The sequence below is a fragment of the Ornithorhynchus anatinus genome, chromosome 18, assembly GCF_004115215.2.
Source record: "Ornithorhynchus anatinus isolate Pmale09 chromosome 18, mOrnAna1.pri.v4, whole genome shotgun sequence".
NCBI classification, from domain to species: Eukaryota; Metazoa; Chordata; class Mammalia; order Monotremata; family Ornithorhynchidae; genus Ornithorhynchus; species Ornithorhynchus anatinus.
Genome location: NC_041745.1, coordinates 1,809,462 through 1,825,573, shown reverse-complemented (window position 1 = coordinate 1,825,573; position 16,112 = coordinate 1,809,462). Strand labels below are relative to the sequence as shown.

Here is a 16,112-nt window from a genome sequence, read left to right as displayed (position 1 = left end):
TTTCGGATTAACTACGGATTTGAATTTACCGGGCTCCCCGCCTCCACCGGTTGGACTGTATTCAACCTGATTAATTTGTATCTACCCCAGTGCTCGGTACAATGCCTGGCTTAGCAAATACTGTAAAAAAATGTTTAAAGGAAGACAACTGAGAACTGGCTGCTTTCTGCTCAAATTAATCCGAGGAATCCCCAGCTCAGGATAATTACTTATTCCAGGTAAGGGCAGGGGTATCAGTGGGGCTTGACTGTGGTGAGATTTGGAAACTGGTTGAGGGGGTTCCAAACCCCTTCCCTCTTCCTCTCTCTGAGCCCCCAAATCTCCCCCGCTTCTCCCCTCCTGGGTCGATCATGGTTTTGCTGACTGTGAGGTCACAGTCCTTCCACCCAGACCAGGGGCTTCTGGAAGGGAAACAAACTTCGAAAAATCCCTTAAGGCATCGGCCTTAGCAAGCTCCCTGCTCTGCTTAGGAAGTGGGGCAAGTTAGGGCCAGAGGAGGGAGTTGGCAACCGGTCAAACTCTCCGGCTCTTGCCCGCTCTGTCATGGGGCGGTCGGCGGGAGGATAAGAGGGAGCCACTTGAGGCTGAGGGACAGAGTCGGGGCAGGGGCAGAGGGACGGGAGACGAGAGGAGGCCTCCTGCGACGATGGCGCTGTGGAAGGTGGTGGACCTCCCGGGGCTCAGCATGAACCTGTCTGGGCTCTTCCCCTGGCTGGCTGGACTCTTCTTGACTCTCCTCCTGCTCAAGTTGTCTAAGCTGTGTGTGCGGAGAAAGTTGTTTGTCCAGGCCTTTGGCAGCTTCCCCGGCCCCCCGGCCCACTGGCTGTTCGGCCACGCGCTCGAGGTACGGCGTGGGGATCCGGCGGTGGGGATGGCGCTGGGGTTCGGACATCACCACGGAATCTCAGATCTGACCTCCGGAGGGGTGACAGGTGCGGGGAAGAGCCCTGCTGTGGTCCCCGGTAGTGATAAGTAACGATAGTGGGGCTATTTGTTCAGCGCTTACTATGTGCCAGAGAAGCAGCATGACCTAGTGGATAGAGCACGGGCCGGGGAGTCAGAAGGTCATGAATTCTAATTCCAACTCTGCCGCTTGTCTGCTGTGTGACTTTGGGCAAGTCACCTCACTTCTCTTCACCTCGGTTCCTTCATCTGTAAAATGGGGATTAAAACCGTGAGCCCCACGTGGGGCGATCTGACTACCTTCTATCTAACCCAGCGCTTAGAACAGTGCTTGGTGCAGAGTAAGCGCTTAACAAATACCATAATTATTATTATTATTATGGTTGATTGCCTTGTATCTACTGCAGTGGTTAGAACAGTGCCTGGCACACGCTTAACAAATACCCTAATAATTATTATTAGATGGCCAGTAACTGTACTGAGCGCTGATGTAGATAGGAAACCATCAGGTCAGACACAGGCATTCTGTTCGTCTGTCTGGGGCGGCCCGGGGCGGGAGAGGGAAGACTGCATGGATTGCGGTTTTCACGTTAGGGGTAACGGGACCGGCGGGGCCGTGGTCTCAGCCTCCCCTGAGCTGGACCCTCTTGGATATGGAGCTGGAATTCCCACTCTGGAGTTCCAGCTTTGGGTCCAGCAGGAATTTCAAGCGACACTGCTCTATAGGGGGAGGGGACAGCGTGGACACTTTGAAACGGCAGATTTGCCGTAGGCCACTGGGAGGACGGGGTTAATGAGTGAACAGCGTCAGTATTGGGTGAATATTTACTGGCATCCAGCAGCTGGGTCAGTTGTTCTAGGAGGGACCCAAATGTGGGGGGAGTTGGTCAAAATAGAGGCACAAGAGGTGTTCCTTGAGGACATACAGCTGACTGCTATTAGCACTGGCCCGATCCAGGGACTGACTTGTCACTTCTAGTGGGCAAATAACAATAATAATAATAATGATGGGATTTGTTAAGCGCTTACTATGTGGAAAGCACTGTTCTAAGCGCCGGGGGGGATATAAGGTGAGCAGGTTGTCCCACATGGGGCTCACAGTCTTAATTCCCATTTTACAGATGAGGCAACTGAGGCACAGAAAAGTTAAGTGATTTGCCCGAAGTCACACAGCTGACAAGCGGCGGAGCCGGAATTAGAAACCATGACTTCTGACTCCCAAGCTCGGCCTCTTTCCACTGAGATAGATTCTCAGGCCTGGCCAGTTCTCTCGATCTCAGCCTCCTCACCTGTCTTCCCTCCCACACACCTCCTCCCTGCAAATCTGTCCTGTTCCCCCCTACCCAGAATCGGCCGATCTTTTGACCCCGTCCAATTTTCTCAAGCCCCATTTAGTCTCCGTACCCAGACTACCTTCCCACAATATCCTCAGCGCTATGTGCCGGGCACTATACTAAGCGCTGGGGCAGATACAAGCAAACTGGGGTGGACGCACGGGGCTCTCAGTCTTAACCCCCATTCTACAGGTGAGGGAACTGAGGCACAGACAGGTGAAGGGAATCACCCAAGGTCACACTGCAGGCAAGCAGCGGAGCCAGGATTAGAAGCCAGGCCCGTGCTCTATCCACTAGACCACTCTGCTTCTCTTCCCCGGGGCCCACTCAGGCCCACAGGATCCTCTTCCCCCACATCATTCAGTCTCTGAGCTGCTCTTGGATGAATTCCCTCCCCCACCCCACTCCATCCTCCACAAACATCACCGAGATGTCACGCTAGGGGTGGTAACCGCAGGGCAGTGGAAAAAAACCCTCCGAGCCCTGGGAGGAAAAGTGCCGCTGAAGAGAGCAGCGATGGCAGGGAAACCTTTGTTCCGGAGTAAACAGACACCTGAGAAAGGAGGAAACTCTGCCCGATCCAACCCCGCCTGTTGGGTGATGGGGTAACAGCCCCCTCCACCCCACTCCTCACCAGAAGGGGCCTGGGAGTCAGAAGGTCATGAGTTCAAATCTCGCCTCCGTTACGTGTCTGCTGGGTGACCTTGACCAAGTCACTTCACTTCTCTGTCCCTCAGTCACCTCATCTGTAAAGGGGAATTGAGACTGTGAGCTCCTCGGGGGACGGGGACTGTGCCCAACCCGATTTGCTAGTATCCACCCCGGTGCTTGGTACTGTCCCTGGCACATAGTAAGCGCTTAGTAAATACCCCAGTTATTATTATTATTATTATTGCCAGAACTCAAATGAACTTTCCTGGGCAGTCTCCACGGGGGCTGCAGCCCCCTGACAAGACCCCCAGGACCCATTGCCTCCCCTCCAACCTCAAGGTGAGAAAGGCAGACTGGTCAAATTGCATATTTTTTGCATGAGATTCATTCAGCAACAGCAGTGGGAGTATTTACTAAGCACTTCTTTTTAATGGAATTTAGTAAACACTTACTACGTGTCAAGCGCTGTTCTAGCACTGGGGAAGATACCAAGTAAGCAGGTCAGACACAGTCTCTGTCCTTCAAAGGGCTCACAGTTGAAGTAGGGAAGAGACCAGGTACTGAACAGTGCTTGGCACATAGTAAGTGCTTAATAAGTACCATAATTATTATTATTGAGTCCCCATTTTGCAGATGAGGTAACTGAGGCATGGAGAAGTTAAACGACTTGCCCGGGGTCACCCAACAGGCACGTGGTGGAGCTGGGATTAGAACTCAGGTCCTCTAGCTCCCAGGGCCGTGCTCTTTCCACTAGGCCACGATGCACCTCTGTGGTTTTTTTCTTTTATTTTTTAGCGGTATTTGTTAAATCCTTACTACGTGCCAGGCACTGCACTAAACACTAGGGTAGGTTCAAACCATTCTGGTAGGACACAGTCCGTGTCCCACATGGGTCTCACAGTTTTAATCCCCCTTTTACAGATGAGGTAACTGAGGCACAGAGAAGTTAAGTAGCTTGCACAGGGTCACAGAGCAGACACCTTTGTTGTGCAGAGCATTGAGCTAAGCACATTCAAGAGCAAAATGCTTCTAGACTTCTCTGTTCCCCTCCCTCTTTCCAGTCCTTATTCTGCTTTATCAAGTAGGATTGGAAATCTTGGGGACAAAGGGAGGGTTGGAATAGGTCAGGTGGAGGGGATTCGGAAGGGGCAGAGATTTCTCCTGGAATGAGCAGGAATCTCACCGGTCTCCCAGATCACACACAAAACACTTGACCCAAGAACTCCTGTAGGGTTCAGGATTTTGTTCAGAGTCTGGCACAGTCAATAGTTACAAAACATTGCATAATCTGGTCCCGGGGCCAGATCTAATCATTACCCACTCAAACTTTTAGTGGTTTGGATAGCTGGCAGCCAGCCCAGGAATGTGGAATTGAATGTTTTTCCCTCTGTGGATCCGTGTTCAAGAAAGGCAGGTGCAGAGAAGGGTAGGAGCGTGGCCTAGCGGATAGAGCACGGGCCTTCACTCCTCTGTGCCTCAGTTACGGTAACTTTAAAATGGGGATTAAGACTGTGAACCCCAAGAGGGACAGGGACTATGTCCAACCCAATTTGCTTGTATCCACCCCAGCGCTTAGAACGGTGCCTGGCACATAGTAAAAGCTTAATGAAGACCACAACGAAGAAGGGTAGCCCTGAGCTGGTGAACCAAGTTACCCTATTTGCAAGGTGGCTCGAGCCAAGAGGGCCACGTCTTCTCTGGGGTCTTCTAGGGCCACCGGAAGGTGGGGCCAGTTAAGGACGTCACATTCTACAGTTCCTTCAGGGGCTGAAGCCTTGCTTAACGCCAGTTATTATTATCATTATTATTATTCATTCAATCAAAAGTATTGACCGCCTACTGTGTGCAGAGCACTGTGATAAGTACTCTGCCAAGTGTACTCTCACTGAGGTACAAATCTGTAATTTCATTTATAATAATGATGGCATTTGTTAAGAGCTTACTATGTGAGGAGCACCGTTATCCCTTTGCTCTTCCCCTCTCCCAGCTCCAAAGCACCCAGGTACATATATGTAATTTTATTTTATTTGCCTTGATGTGTGTCTCCCCCACTCTAGACTGTGAGCTCGTTGTGGGCAGAAAACGTCACTGTTAATTGACCGCCAACACCTCCCAGGTCCTTAATTCACCTATTGTCCTTCTAACCTGCCCCCGGTCCAGATTCAGCGAGGAGGCTTGGACAAGGTGATGGTTTGGGCTCAGGATTATCCTCACGCCTTCCCGCTGTGGCTCGGGAAGTTCATCGGCTATCTGAACATCCACGAGCCGGATTATGCCAAGGCTGTGTTCAGCCGCGGAGGTGAGGTCAGGGGTGGGTGGCGGGAGGGAGTGGGCCAGTCTGGGTAGGCGCAGGGAGGGGCTACAGAGATAATGGGTCACAGGCCAGATGTGAGGGGGTCTTTCCTCTCGGGGGGGGGGGGGGGGCGAACCTGGGAATTGAGTTTGGGGGAGAGCTTTTTTGTTTCCTTAGGGAACTTGTTAAGCGCTTACTATGTGTCAAATGCTGTTCTAGGCGCTGAAATAATAATAATAAATAATGCTGATATTTGTTAAGCACTTGCAGTGTGCCAGGCACTCTTCTAAGCACTGGAGTGGTTTCAAGTAAATCAAGTTGGACACAGTCCCTGTTCTACCTGGGGCTCACAGTCTCAATCCCCATTTTACAGATGAGATAACTGAGGCACAGAGAAGTGAAGTGACTTGCCCGAGGTCGAGTGTTTAGCATTTGGCAGAGCAGTCGGCAGTGACAGGATTAGAACCCGGGTCTAATCCTCTGACTCCCAGGCCCACGCTCTTTCCACTGGGCCACACTGCTTCCCACCGGTCTGGACAGCTGTGGGGACAGAAGGGGTTCAACCCCGCAGCTGGGAATCCGGGGAGGCAGGGAGGACCGCCCCCCGTCACCCCTGAAGAACGGGCGCTCCCGGGTACGATGGGTCTCGTCCTCCAGGCCCACTGCCCAGGGCAGACTGCTGGCCACTGGCGGGAAAGTTTCAGAAACCCAGGGCTTCTCCAGGCAAAGTCCTTTCCTTCCATCCTTTCCACCAAAGGAGGGGTGTGTCAGAGAGTACCCCAACCCACGACTACAGTCACGGCTGTGGGGCAGGGGGCCGGTGATGTGGAGGGGGCTTCTCTGGAAAGGGGACTCGCGGGTGGAAGAATAGGGTAGAGGGGCTGATTTCCTTGGGCCTCCACTGACTTTAATGCTAACCTTCTCACTGTACCTCGATCTCGTCTAGCTCACCTCGGACCCCTCGCCCACATCTTCCCTCTGGCCTGGACCTCCCTCCCTCCTCCTATCGGACTGCAGGTTGCTCTCCCCTTCAAAGCTTTATTGAAGGCACACCTCCCCCAAGAAACCTTCCCTGGCTAAGACCTCCTCTTCTTCCACTCCCTTCGGCATCACCCTGACTTGCTCCCTTCACTCACCCCCCCGCCCCCAGCCCCACAACACTTACGTATATACCTGTAGTTTATTTATATTAATGTCTATCCCTCCCTCTAGACTGTGAGCTCACTGTGGGCAGGGAATGTGTCTGTTGTTGTATTCTACCCTCCCAAGTGCTTAGGGCAGTGATTTGCACACAGTAAGTGCTCAATAAATACAACTGAGTGAATGAATGAATGAGTTTCAAGGGAAGGAAAGATCTCAGACCCTCATTTCTCTTCTCCCCACTAGATCCCAAGGCACCGGATGTCTATGATTTTTTTCTCCAGTGGATTGGTACGTACACAGACCTTCCTTGTCCATTCCATCGCGGGACTCACTGAGCCCTGGGCACTTTACTGAGTGCTTGGGAGAGAGCAGCAGAAGCAAGGCACACGTTCCCTGCCCTCGAGGGGCTCCCGCTCTAATAATAATTGTTGTATCTTTTAAGCCCTTACTATGTTCCAGGCACTGCACTAAGCACCGGGGTGGTTAGGGCGAATCAGGTTGGACGTAGTGCGGCTCCCAGCGCTCAATAAATACGACTGAATGACCGACTTGGGTCGATGGTTTTTAGGAAAAGGGCTGCTCGTTCTAGAAGGGTCCAAATGGTTCCAGCACCGAAAGCTGCTGACGCCAGGATTTCACTACGACATCCTGAAGCCTTACATACGAGTCTTTGTGGACTCCTCCAAGGTGATGCTGGTGAGTGGAGAAATGATAATGATGGTGATGATGATGAATGTGGTATTTGGGTTTTTTTATGGTAGTTGTTAAGCGTTTACTATATGTCACTGTTCTAAGTGCTGCAGTAGATACCCGTGCTGCCTCTGCTCCCTATGACTTAATCAGTCAATCATATTTATTGAGCCCTTACTGCCTGCAGAGCATTAGGCTAAGTACTTGGGAAAGTACAACAGGGTAGGTAGACGCATTCCCCGCCAGCAACGAATTTACAGTCAAGAAGGGGAGACGGATATTAATATAAAGAAATAACAGACTTCTGCTCTATCCCCCACACAGGACAAGTGGGAAAAGAAGATCACCGCAGGTTCGTCCCTGGAAATCGTCCACGACGTGGGACTCATGGCTCTGGACAGCCTCATGAAGTGCACCTTTGGCAAGGGGAACAGCAGCCAGCTGGAGAGGTCAGAGGTCACCGGCCCTTACCCGTGGCCCCCTCCTCACCTGTCTTCGGGCCCCTTCCCTCCCTCCTCCCCCCACCTCCTGCTGGTCTGAGGGAAATGACCGCTTTCTCTGGGACTTCCACGATAATAATGACGAAACTGAGGAAAGGCGTACTCTGTGCCAAGCACTGTGCTGAACGCAGGGGCGGATTCTGGATGGTCGGGTCAGAACCGGGCCTGGGGCTCACGGTTTAAGAAGGAGGGAAGGACGGCAGAGATCTCAGTCCCGTTCTACAGAGGCGGAAACGGCCCCGGAGAACTCGCTGCGGGCAGGGAACGCGTCTACCAACTCCGCTATATTGTACTCTCCCAAGTGCTCAGTTCAGTGCTCCGCACACCGCGTGATTGGTCGATTGACCCATCGAGAGGTTCAGGGCCGGGTCTGAGGTCCCGCGGCAGGCCGGAGCAGAGAGGGGACTGGAAATCTTTGACGCTGTTCCCCTCCTCCCCATCCCCCTGCAGTGAAAACGCCTACTACCTCGCAGTCCACGACCTGACCTTTCTCATGCAAGAGCGGATCGATCGCTTCCAGTATCACAACGACTTCATTTACTGGCTCACCCCCCACGGGCGTCGCTTCCTCCGGGCCTGCAAGGCCACCCACGACCACACAGGTACATCTTGGGGGCTCCCTCCGCCCCGGTCCCCCTCCTCCCCTCCCCGGGCGGGGATCTCCCCCATTGGACACACGCGGGGAGGGACATGGCCTACGGCCTGGGACGGGGACGGTGTCCACCCTGATTGACTTGTAATGACCCCCGTGCTTAGAACAGAGCTTGGCACATCGTAAGAGCTTAACAAGTACCATAATTATTATTATTACAAGTATGCTCTCAATAAATACCACTGATTGATGGTTTTATTGAACACAGACCAAGTCATCCGGGAGAGGAAGGAGGCCCTCCAGAACGAGCGGGAGCTGGCGGTGCTCCAGAAGAAGCGACACCTGGATTTTCTGGACATCCTGCTCTGTGCCAAGGTCCGTCTCAGGGCGGGGGTCTCGGGGCGGGGGTCTCGGGGCTGGGGGTCGGCCGGGGGCCGAACCGTAACTGACCCGAAAAGACCTAAGGGAAGTCGCCGTGAACCCTGAAGCCGGAACTCCGAAGCCGTGGAATGTGGGAACCCCTGCCCCTCCGTCCCCCGATTCCAGGGCCTTCCCGGGCCCCTCTGAAATGGACACTGCATCTCAGCCACAGGTCTTGGAGACGTGAGCCACAGGGCTGGGCCGGGGTGACCAGAGGCCGCCTCACCTCGCCGCTCCCCTACTCCAACTCAGCCCACACACTTCAATCCTCTAATGCCAACCTTCTCGCTGTACCTCCATCTCGTCTATCTCTTCATCGACCGCTCTCTGGCCTGGAACGCCCTCCCTCCTCGTATCCGACGACGATGACTCTCCCCCATTTCAAAGCCTTCTTAAAGGCACATCTCCTCCAAGAAGCCTTCCCTGATTAAGCCCTCCTTCCCTCTTCTCCCGCTCCCTTTTGCGTCACCCTGACTGGCTCCCTTTATTCATGCCTCCCTCCCAGCCTCTCAGCACTTATGTCCATAAATGTCATTTATTGACTTATATTAATGTCTGTCTCCCCCTCCAGACGGTGAGCTTGTTGTGGGCAGGGAATGTGTCTGTTATATAGTTGTATTGTACTCTCCCCGGCGCTCAGTACACTGATCTACACACAGCAAGCCGCCAATAAATACTATAGACCGACTGGCTGACTAAACACAGAAGGGAGACTGGCGCCCACTAGACTGGAAGCTTTTTGAGGGAAGCGACCAAGTCCGCAAACTCCATTGGCCCCTCCGAAGCGCTCAGCACAGTGCTCTCCCCCTCCTTCAGGATGAAAGCGGCGAGGGGCTGTCGGACGCGGACCTGCGGGCCGAGGTGGACACGTTCATGTTCGAGGGCCACGACACCACCACCAGCGGCATCTCCTGGTTCCTCTACTGCTTGGCCCTGCACCCCGAGCACCAGCGGCGCTGCCGGGAGGAGGTCCAAGAGATTCTGGGAAACCGGGACGCCTTCCAGTGGTAAGGCTGCCCCACCTTTTTTTAAATGGTATTTGTTAAGCATTTACTATGTGTCAAGCATTGTTCTAATAACTGAGGTTGGCGCAAAATAATCAGGTTGGACCCAATCCCGGTCCCACATACGGCTCGCAATCTAAGTCAGAGGGAGGAGGATTTAATCGCCTTTTTCCAGATGAGGTTATTGAGGCGCAGAGGAGTGACACAAAGTCCCACAGCTGGTACATGGCAGAGCTGGGATTAGAACGCAGATCCTCTGATTCCCAAGTCTGTGTTCTCACTACTAGGCCTCACTGCTTCTTCTTTCTACTTCCTCCCAAGTGTAATTTATTTTAGTCTGACTCCCTCGCGAGGTTGTAAGCTTCTTGAGGGCAGGAATCATGTTTCCTTACTCTTCTGTGCTGTCCCAAGCACTCGGTAGGGTGCCCTACACTCACAAGGTGCTCAGTATCAATTCATTCGTATATTCGATCTTATTTATTGAGTGCTCCCTGTGTGCGAAGCACTGTACTAAGCGCTGGGGACAGTACAACACAGCAGAGTTGGTAGACACGTTCCCGACCCACACCGAGCTTACAGTCTAGAAGGCTCAGTACATGCCATGGATTGATTTCTTTGGAGGATTTAGATGGTAGACCATAAAGTCTAGATTTAGAGAAGCAGCATGGCTCAGTGGAAAGAGCCCGGGCTTGGGAGTCAGAGGTCATGTGTTTGAATCCCGGCTCTGCCACTTGTCAGCTGTGTGACTGTGGGCAAGTCACTTAACTTCTCTGTGCCTCAGTTACCTCATCTGTAAAATGGGGATTAAGACTGTGAGCCCCACGTGGGACAACCTGATGACCCTGTATCTACCCCAGCGCTTAGAACAGTGCTCTGCACATAGTAAGCGCTTAACAAATACCAACATTATTATTATTATTAATTATTGTTAGGCCCCTTTAGACTGTAAGCTCCTTGTGATCAGGGAAGGTGCTGAACAACCGTTAGATTGTACTCTCCCAAGTGCTCAGCACAGTGCTCTGCACACAGTAAGCGCTCAACAAATACAGCTGATTGATTGATCGATTGATTGAGATGCAGGGTTTTCTCCTGGAGGGAGAAAGAATCCCTAGACCATTTTTTTCCAGGAGGGAGGTCAAAGCGGGAAGCCTCTTCCCCATTTTATAGACGGGGAATCTGAGGCATCCGGCCTCCCCACCTCGGTGTTGACAGCCCCTGTTACCTCCAGGGAGGATCTGGGAAAGATGACTTACCTCACCCAGTGCATCAAGGAGAGTTTTCGCCTCTACCCACCCGTCCCCCAGGTGTATCGCCAGCTGAACAAGCCCGTCCAGTTCGTCGATGGAAGGAGCCTTCCGGAAGGTCAGTTTCCTTTCTTTATCGAAGGCCCATCTCCTTCAGGAGGCCTTCCCTGACTAAGCCCTCCTTTCCTCTTCTCCCACTCCCTTCTGCATCACCGGGACTCGCTCCCTTAATTTATCACCCCCACGTCCAGCCCCAAAGCATTTATGTCCATATCTGTAATATATTTGTTCACATTAATATCTGTCTTCCCTTCTAGATTGCAAGCTCATTGTGGGCAGGGAAGGTGTCTGTTTATTGTTATAGCATACTCTCCCCAGCGCTTAGCACAGTGGTCTGCCTATAGGAAGCGCTCAAAAAATATGATCGGCGGACTGACTGACCTATTTTCCAGAGAGCAGCCAAGTTACCCTGGCTCACTGGGTCATTGGATCCTTCCGCTGGCTAAAAGCACCTCTTTCCCCACCATTGTCTTGCAATTCCAATCCAAGAACATTCGGGAAATGTGACCCTCAAGGATAGAGGGCAGAGGATCCAGGGAGAAATTCATTCTCAAACCACCGCAGGAATCTTGGACGTGGGGATTTAGTTTGGAGGCAAAGGGGGAGGTAGATGAGATTTTAATGTTGACACTTCCCCAGTGAAAAAGCTTCAGTGACTATATAGACTTCCCCAAATGGGCAAACGGCCTTCAAAAAAACAAAAACAAAGTCCTATAAACATGATCTCTTGGACCTGGGCACATCACTCATGGTTCGCAATGAGGAGGAGAGAGATGATGGTGAGGATGATGATGCCGATGATGGGAGTCAGGTAGGGCCAGGGAGGTGAGAAACAGGCCCAGAAGAAGCCTCTCAAGTCCTGAATTTAGGAGCTCTGCCCGACTTGCTGATCAGGTCTCTTTGCTCCCCCAGAAGACATCATTTTCCCAGATGATTCTGGGAAGTGATGGGCAGAGAATGGAGGAGGAGAGAGCTGTAGAAACTAGCTCCCTCTTCCTCTTTCGGTGGCCGCTGACCTCCATTCCGCTTCCGCTAGTGGTCTGACCATTTCAGAGAGGAGCTAACGTCCCATGGGAGCTTTGAAGGTTGACTGCCTCATAGCTCAACCCATGGAGGCGGGGGGGAAGCTATGATTTCATTTTTGGCTTTTCCTTCCCTCCACCCAGGCGCCCTGGTCTCCCTGCATATCTACGCTCTCCACCGGAACCCTAAAGTGTGGTCTGACCCCGAGGTACCTCAGGGCCCGGGGCGCCCCTGGGCTGGTCTTCCTTCCTGTGGGTTTTGGGGGAGGGGGCATCCCTGAGCTAGCACGGAGAGGGACTAGGGCAGGGTCAAGGGTCAACGTTGTCTAAGCGGGCAGGCCGGAGCGCAGGACGTAGACTCCGGTCGATGGACAAAGCACGCGCGTTCTCCCTCTCAGGTGTTCGATCCTCTCCGCTTCTCCCCGGAGAATTCCGTGGGCCGACACCCCTACGCCTTCTTGCCGTTCTCCGCGGGGCCCAGGTACGGTTCGGTGTCGGGGGAGGCCGCTTGAGGGGAGTCTCCCCTCCATACGTCCCCCTCCAGACCCCTGTGTGGGTGGCCAAGAGGGAGCAATGAGGGTGGGGCTCTATCTCCCTCCCCTCCTTCTCTTTCCTCTTCTGGCTTGAGAGGTGAAAGGTCATCCAGGATGCTCAGGGGGAGGAGATGACGGGATCCAGAGGAACAGAAAAGCGGGAAGGATGGAAAAATATCCTCCCTTGGAAGCCCCCATTCCCAGATGTCACACCCCCTGAAGACCCCACCCCCTGCAGGTCCCGCCTTCTAGAAACACCAGCCCCAGGCCTGTGGGAAAGATGTCCGTCTTTCACGGGTTCCCCCCACCCCCCTCCCCGGTATTCTTTCTTTCTCTGTCTCTACTACCTCTCTCCACCTTCCCCGAGTCTGGCTCTCTCTGGCCAGGGTCCCTGACAGCCGTGCGGCCTCCTCTCGCCTCCAGGAACTGCATCGGGCAGCAGTTCGCCATGTCCGAGATGAAGGTGGTGTCCGCCCAGTGCCTGCTCCGTTTCGAGTTCTTGCCCGATCCTTCCCGGCCCCCGGAGCCCATCCCCCAGCTGGTCCTCAAGTCCAAGACGGGCATCCACCTGCGCCTCAGGAAGCTGCAGTAGGGGCGGGTGAGGGGAGGCAAGGGACAGGGAGGTGTGCCCAGGGGAGGGGAAAGAAGGTGATGAGAGGTGGCGAGGGCTCTTTCCTGCCTTCAGTGAGTTTATTATTATTAGTAGTAATAATAATAATAACAATGGTACTTGTTTAAACGCTTACTGTGTGCCAGGCACTGTCTAGAAGGGGAATCCAGACAGACGTCGGGGTCTGTTTCGACCCCAGAAGCGGCGGCGGTGCCCCCGTTTACAGCTGAGGTGACGGGAACCTGTGTCTCCCATCTTCCAGCTGTCGGGAACCGTTGCCCCCCAGTTTCATCTGTGGGATGAAGCCATTTTGTCTTCCCCCCAGGTGTCATTCATTCATTAAATTGTATTGACTGAGCTCCTACTGTGTGCAGAGCACTGTGCTAAATGCTTGGGAGAGTACAATAAGGCAAGAGACAGACTCATTCCCTGCTGCCCGGGTTGCACCCTCAGCCTCACTCCCTCCAGGCAGCCAACCGGACCTGCCAGCTTCCGTACAGGCTGGAAAGACCCCAAATGGGGTGTTTCTGACCCACTGGCTCTCGGCCCTCCCCTGCCCGGTCGCCCCGGGACCTCCCCACTGGGTCCCACCCGATCCCCCACCCGTGCTTGGCCCCGTGTCCATGATGCGTGGTCATCTCTAGGACATCAGCGACAGGATGTGGCAGGGTGACGCCAACCGTGGGGGTCACACGGGTTCCGGGAGGCACCGGCCCGGGCTCTCCGCGGCCCTGGCCCACGGACACCCAGCTGCTCCGAGGCCGGGGGACACCCGGATGACCCTGTCCCCTGAAGCCTCCAGTCTCTACGGTGGGTTTGAACACAAGCTCTGTAGACTGTCAGCTCATTGTGGGCAGGGAATATGTCTGCTTATCGTTCTACTGTACTCTCCCAAGCGTTCAGTACGGTGCTCTGCACACTTTAAGTGCTCAGTCAATACAACTGAATGAATGAATTGAATGAAAGTCAGGAACCATGGAAATTAAGAGAGGTAAAATCAAGGAGTTGTGTAAGTCACCCACCTCCCCTGATAGGCCCTAAGCCCCTCGAGGGCAAAGGTCTGTCTCATACTTCTTCTGAACGTCCCCCAAGCACCCAGCACGGTGCTCTAAGCCCAACAGGCACTCAGTACAGTGCTCCACAAACATGTATGCTCCCTTTACTGCACTTTGCTCACATAAGTACTCAGTTCCCTGCTCTGTTTTAAACGCCCATTAGATGCTCAGTACAGTCCCTGCTCACAGGTATCCAGAGCAGCACCCTGCATACGCTGGGCATCTCAGTTAATCCTGGTGATGATTGTGAAGATGATGATCGCGTTTAAAGCTTCTGGAACGTTCCCTGCCTTTCCTTAAAAAATTCTGCATTGAAAGATCTCACCCTCCACAGGCTCCATCGCCAACATCCACCAAAGCCTCACAACTCTCTGAGTGAGGAAGTTCTTCCGGATGTCTAGCCTCAATCCCTCCAGCTGTCACCCTCTCCTAGAAAGGGAACAGTTGTCGGCCCCAACTTGTAACTGACTTTTAGCGAGGCATCAATCAACTTTCTTGCTCTGCTCAATGCTTCCCTATGTGGTTTTCCTGCATCCCCAAGGATTACATCTGTTTATTGTTAATAATAATAATAATGTTGGTATTCGTTAAGCGCTTACTATGTGCAGAGCACTGTTCTCAGCGCTGGGGTAGATACAGGGTAATCAGGTTGTCCCACGTGAGGCTCACAGTCTTCATCCCCATTGTACAGATGAGGTAACTGAGGCACAGAGAAGTTAAGTGACTTGCCCACAGTCACACAGCTGACAAGTGGCAGAGGTGGGATTAGAACTCATGACCTCTGACTTTCAAGCCCGTGCTCTTTCCACTGAGTCACTCTGCGTCTCTTAAAAAAGAGAAGAGGAGAAAAAGGGGGGGGGGGAGACAGAAAGAGAGAGGGGGGAGAGATGGAGAGGAGAAAAAGAGAGGAAGAGAAAAAGAGAGGGAGTGGAAGAGAAAAAAGAGAAAGAAAGAGAGGGAAAAAAAGCAAATGAGAAACAGAGAGAGTATGAAAAAGAGAGACAAAGAGAGTCAGAAAAATAGGGAGAAAGAGAGTGAGAAAAAGAGGGAGAAACAAAGAGAAAGAAAAAGAAAGAAAAAGAACCTAGCACAGAGCAGAGCTTGGCACATAGTAAGAGCTTAACGAATGTCATTATTCTTATTATTATTATGGAAAGAGAGAAAGAGCGAGAGAAAGAGAAAGAGAGAGAGAGAGAGAAAGAAAGAAAGAAACAAAGAAAGAAAGAAAGAAGGAAAAAGAAAGAGAGAAAAAGAAAGAGATAAAAAGAAACAGTCTCGTTCCCTTTGTTTGAACTAGAGCTATTGAAGCCTGTTCAACCTTCCTTCTGGTTTCAATTGTGGTGAGACTTTAACCCCGGAATCTGCAGGATCCATTGTGGACCAGAACCCCTGGGAGGTCTCAGCCAAGGCTTTATCCTCTGTTTATCTATATTTAGCCTTAATGCCTTCGAAAGGCTTGAGGTTGCTCTTCCTGTCCCTAGAACCTCTGAGAGCTTCGTCTCATTCTCCAGTTGGCAGTTATTGTCCGCGACGGCCCACCCGCCCTCTTTATTCACAGTTTCTTCAATGGCGACCATTGTCCAGCAGTCCCCGGGGCTTGGGGTATTGTCCAGCTGCCCCCGCGCAGGTGTCCCAGGTCGGCCTCGGCGGCTGGATCGTCTGGCCGGACGGGGAGGCCTTCCTGTTTCCCAGGCCTCAGCAGTCACCGGGGCCTCCACTCCGATGTCCTCTGTCCTCCAATGTCCTCTCCCTCTCGGCATCATCCCGCCATCGCTGCTTCAGTCAGGAAAGCGGCGAAGCGTGGCCTAGCGGCAGGATCCCGGACCTGGGTTCTAATCCCTGCTCCGACGCTGGTCTGCTGGGTGACCTCGGGCGAGTCAATTCTCTTCTCTGGGCCTCGGTTCCCTCGTCTGTAAAATGGGGATTAAGACTGTGAGCCCCACCTAGGACAGGGACTGTGTCCAACCCGATTTGCTTGCTGTTGCTTGGTACGGCGCCTGGCACCTAGTAAGCTCTTAACAAATCCCACGATTATCATTATTACGCTAATCCCGGTTC

At 52.9% G+C, this 16,112-nt stretch overlaps 1 protein-coding gene across 3 annotated transcripts; it reads left to right on the top strand.

The window, feature by feature from the left end:
- The first annotated feature begins 114 nt into the window (after positions 1-114).
- LOC100090373 (cytochrome P450 4B1) lies at positions 115-14,562 on the top strand. 3 transcript variants are annotated; one of them, XM_007664815.2, is made up of 12 exons: positions 115-218; positions 5,049-5,187; positions 6,568-6,612; positions 6,893-7,020; positions 7,339-7,463; positions 7,965-8,116; positions 8,375-8,481; positions 9,343-9,533; positions 10,759-10,892; positions 12,001-12,065; positions 12,255-12,337; positions 12,813-14,562. In XM_007664815.2, exons 2-12 carry the CDS (start codon positions 5,076-5,078, stop codon positions 12,979-12,981), a joined length of 1,311 nt encoding a protein of 436 aa, XP_007663005.1. In that variant the 5' UTR covers positions 115-218; positions 5,049-5,075; the 3' UTR covers positions 12,982-14,562. The 3 variants fall into 3 exon arrangements, with proteins under 3 accessions (XP_007663005.1, XP_001519517.3, XP_028902530.1); XM_001519467.5 differs by lacking the exon at positions 115-218 and adding an exon at positions 479-844; XM_029046697.1 differs by lacking the exons at positions 115-218; positions 6,893-7,020 and having other exon boundaries at positions 5,061-5,187.
- Positions 14,563-16,112: the final 1,550 nt, after the last annotated feature.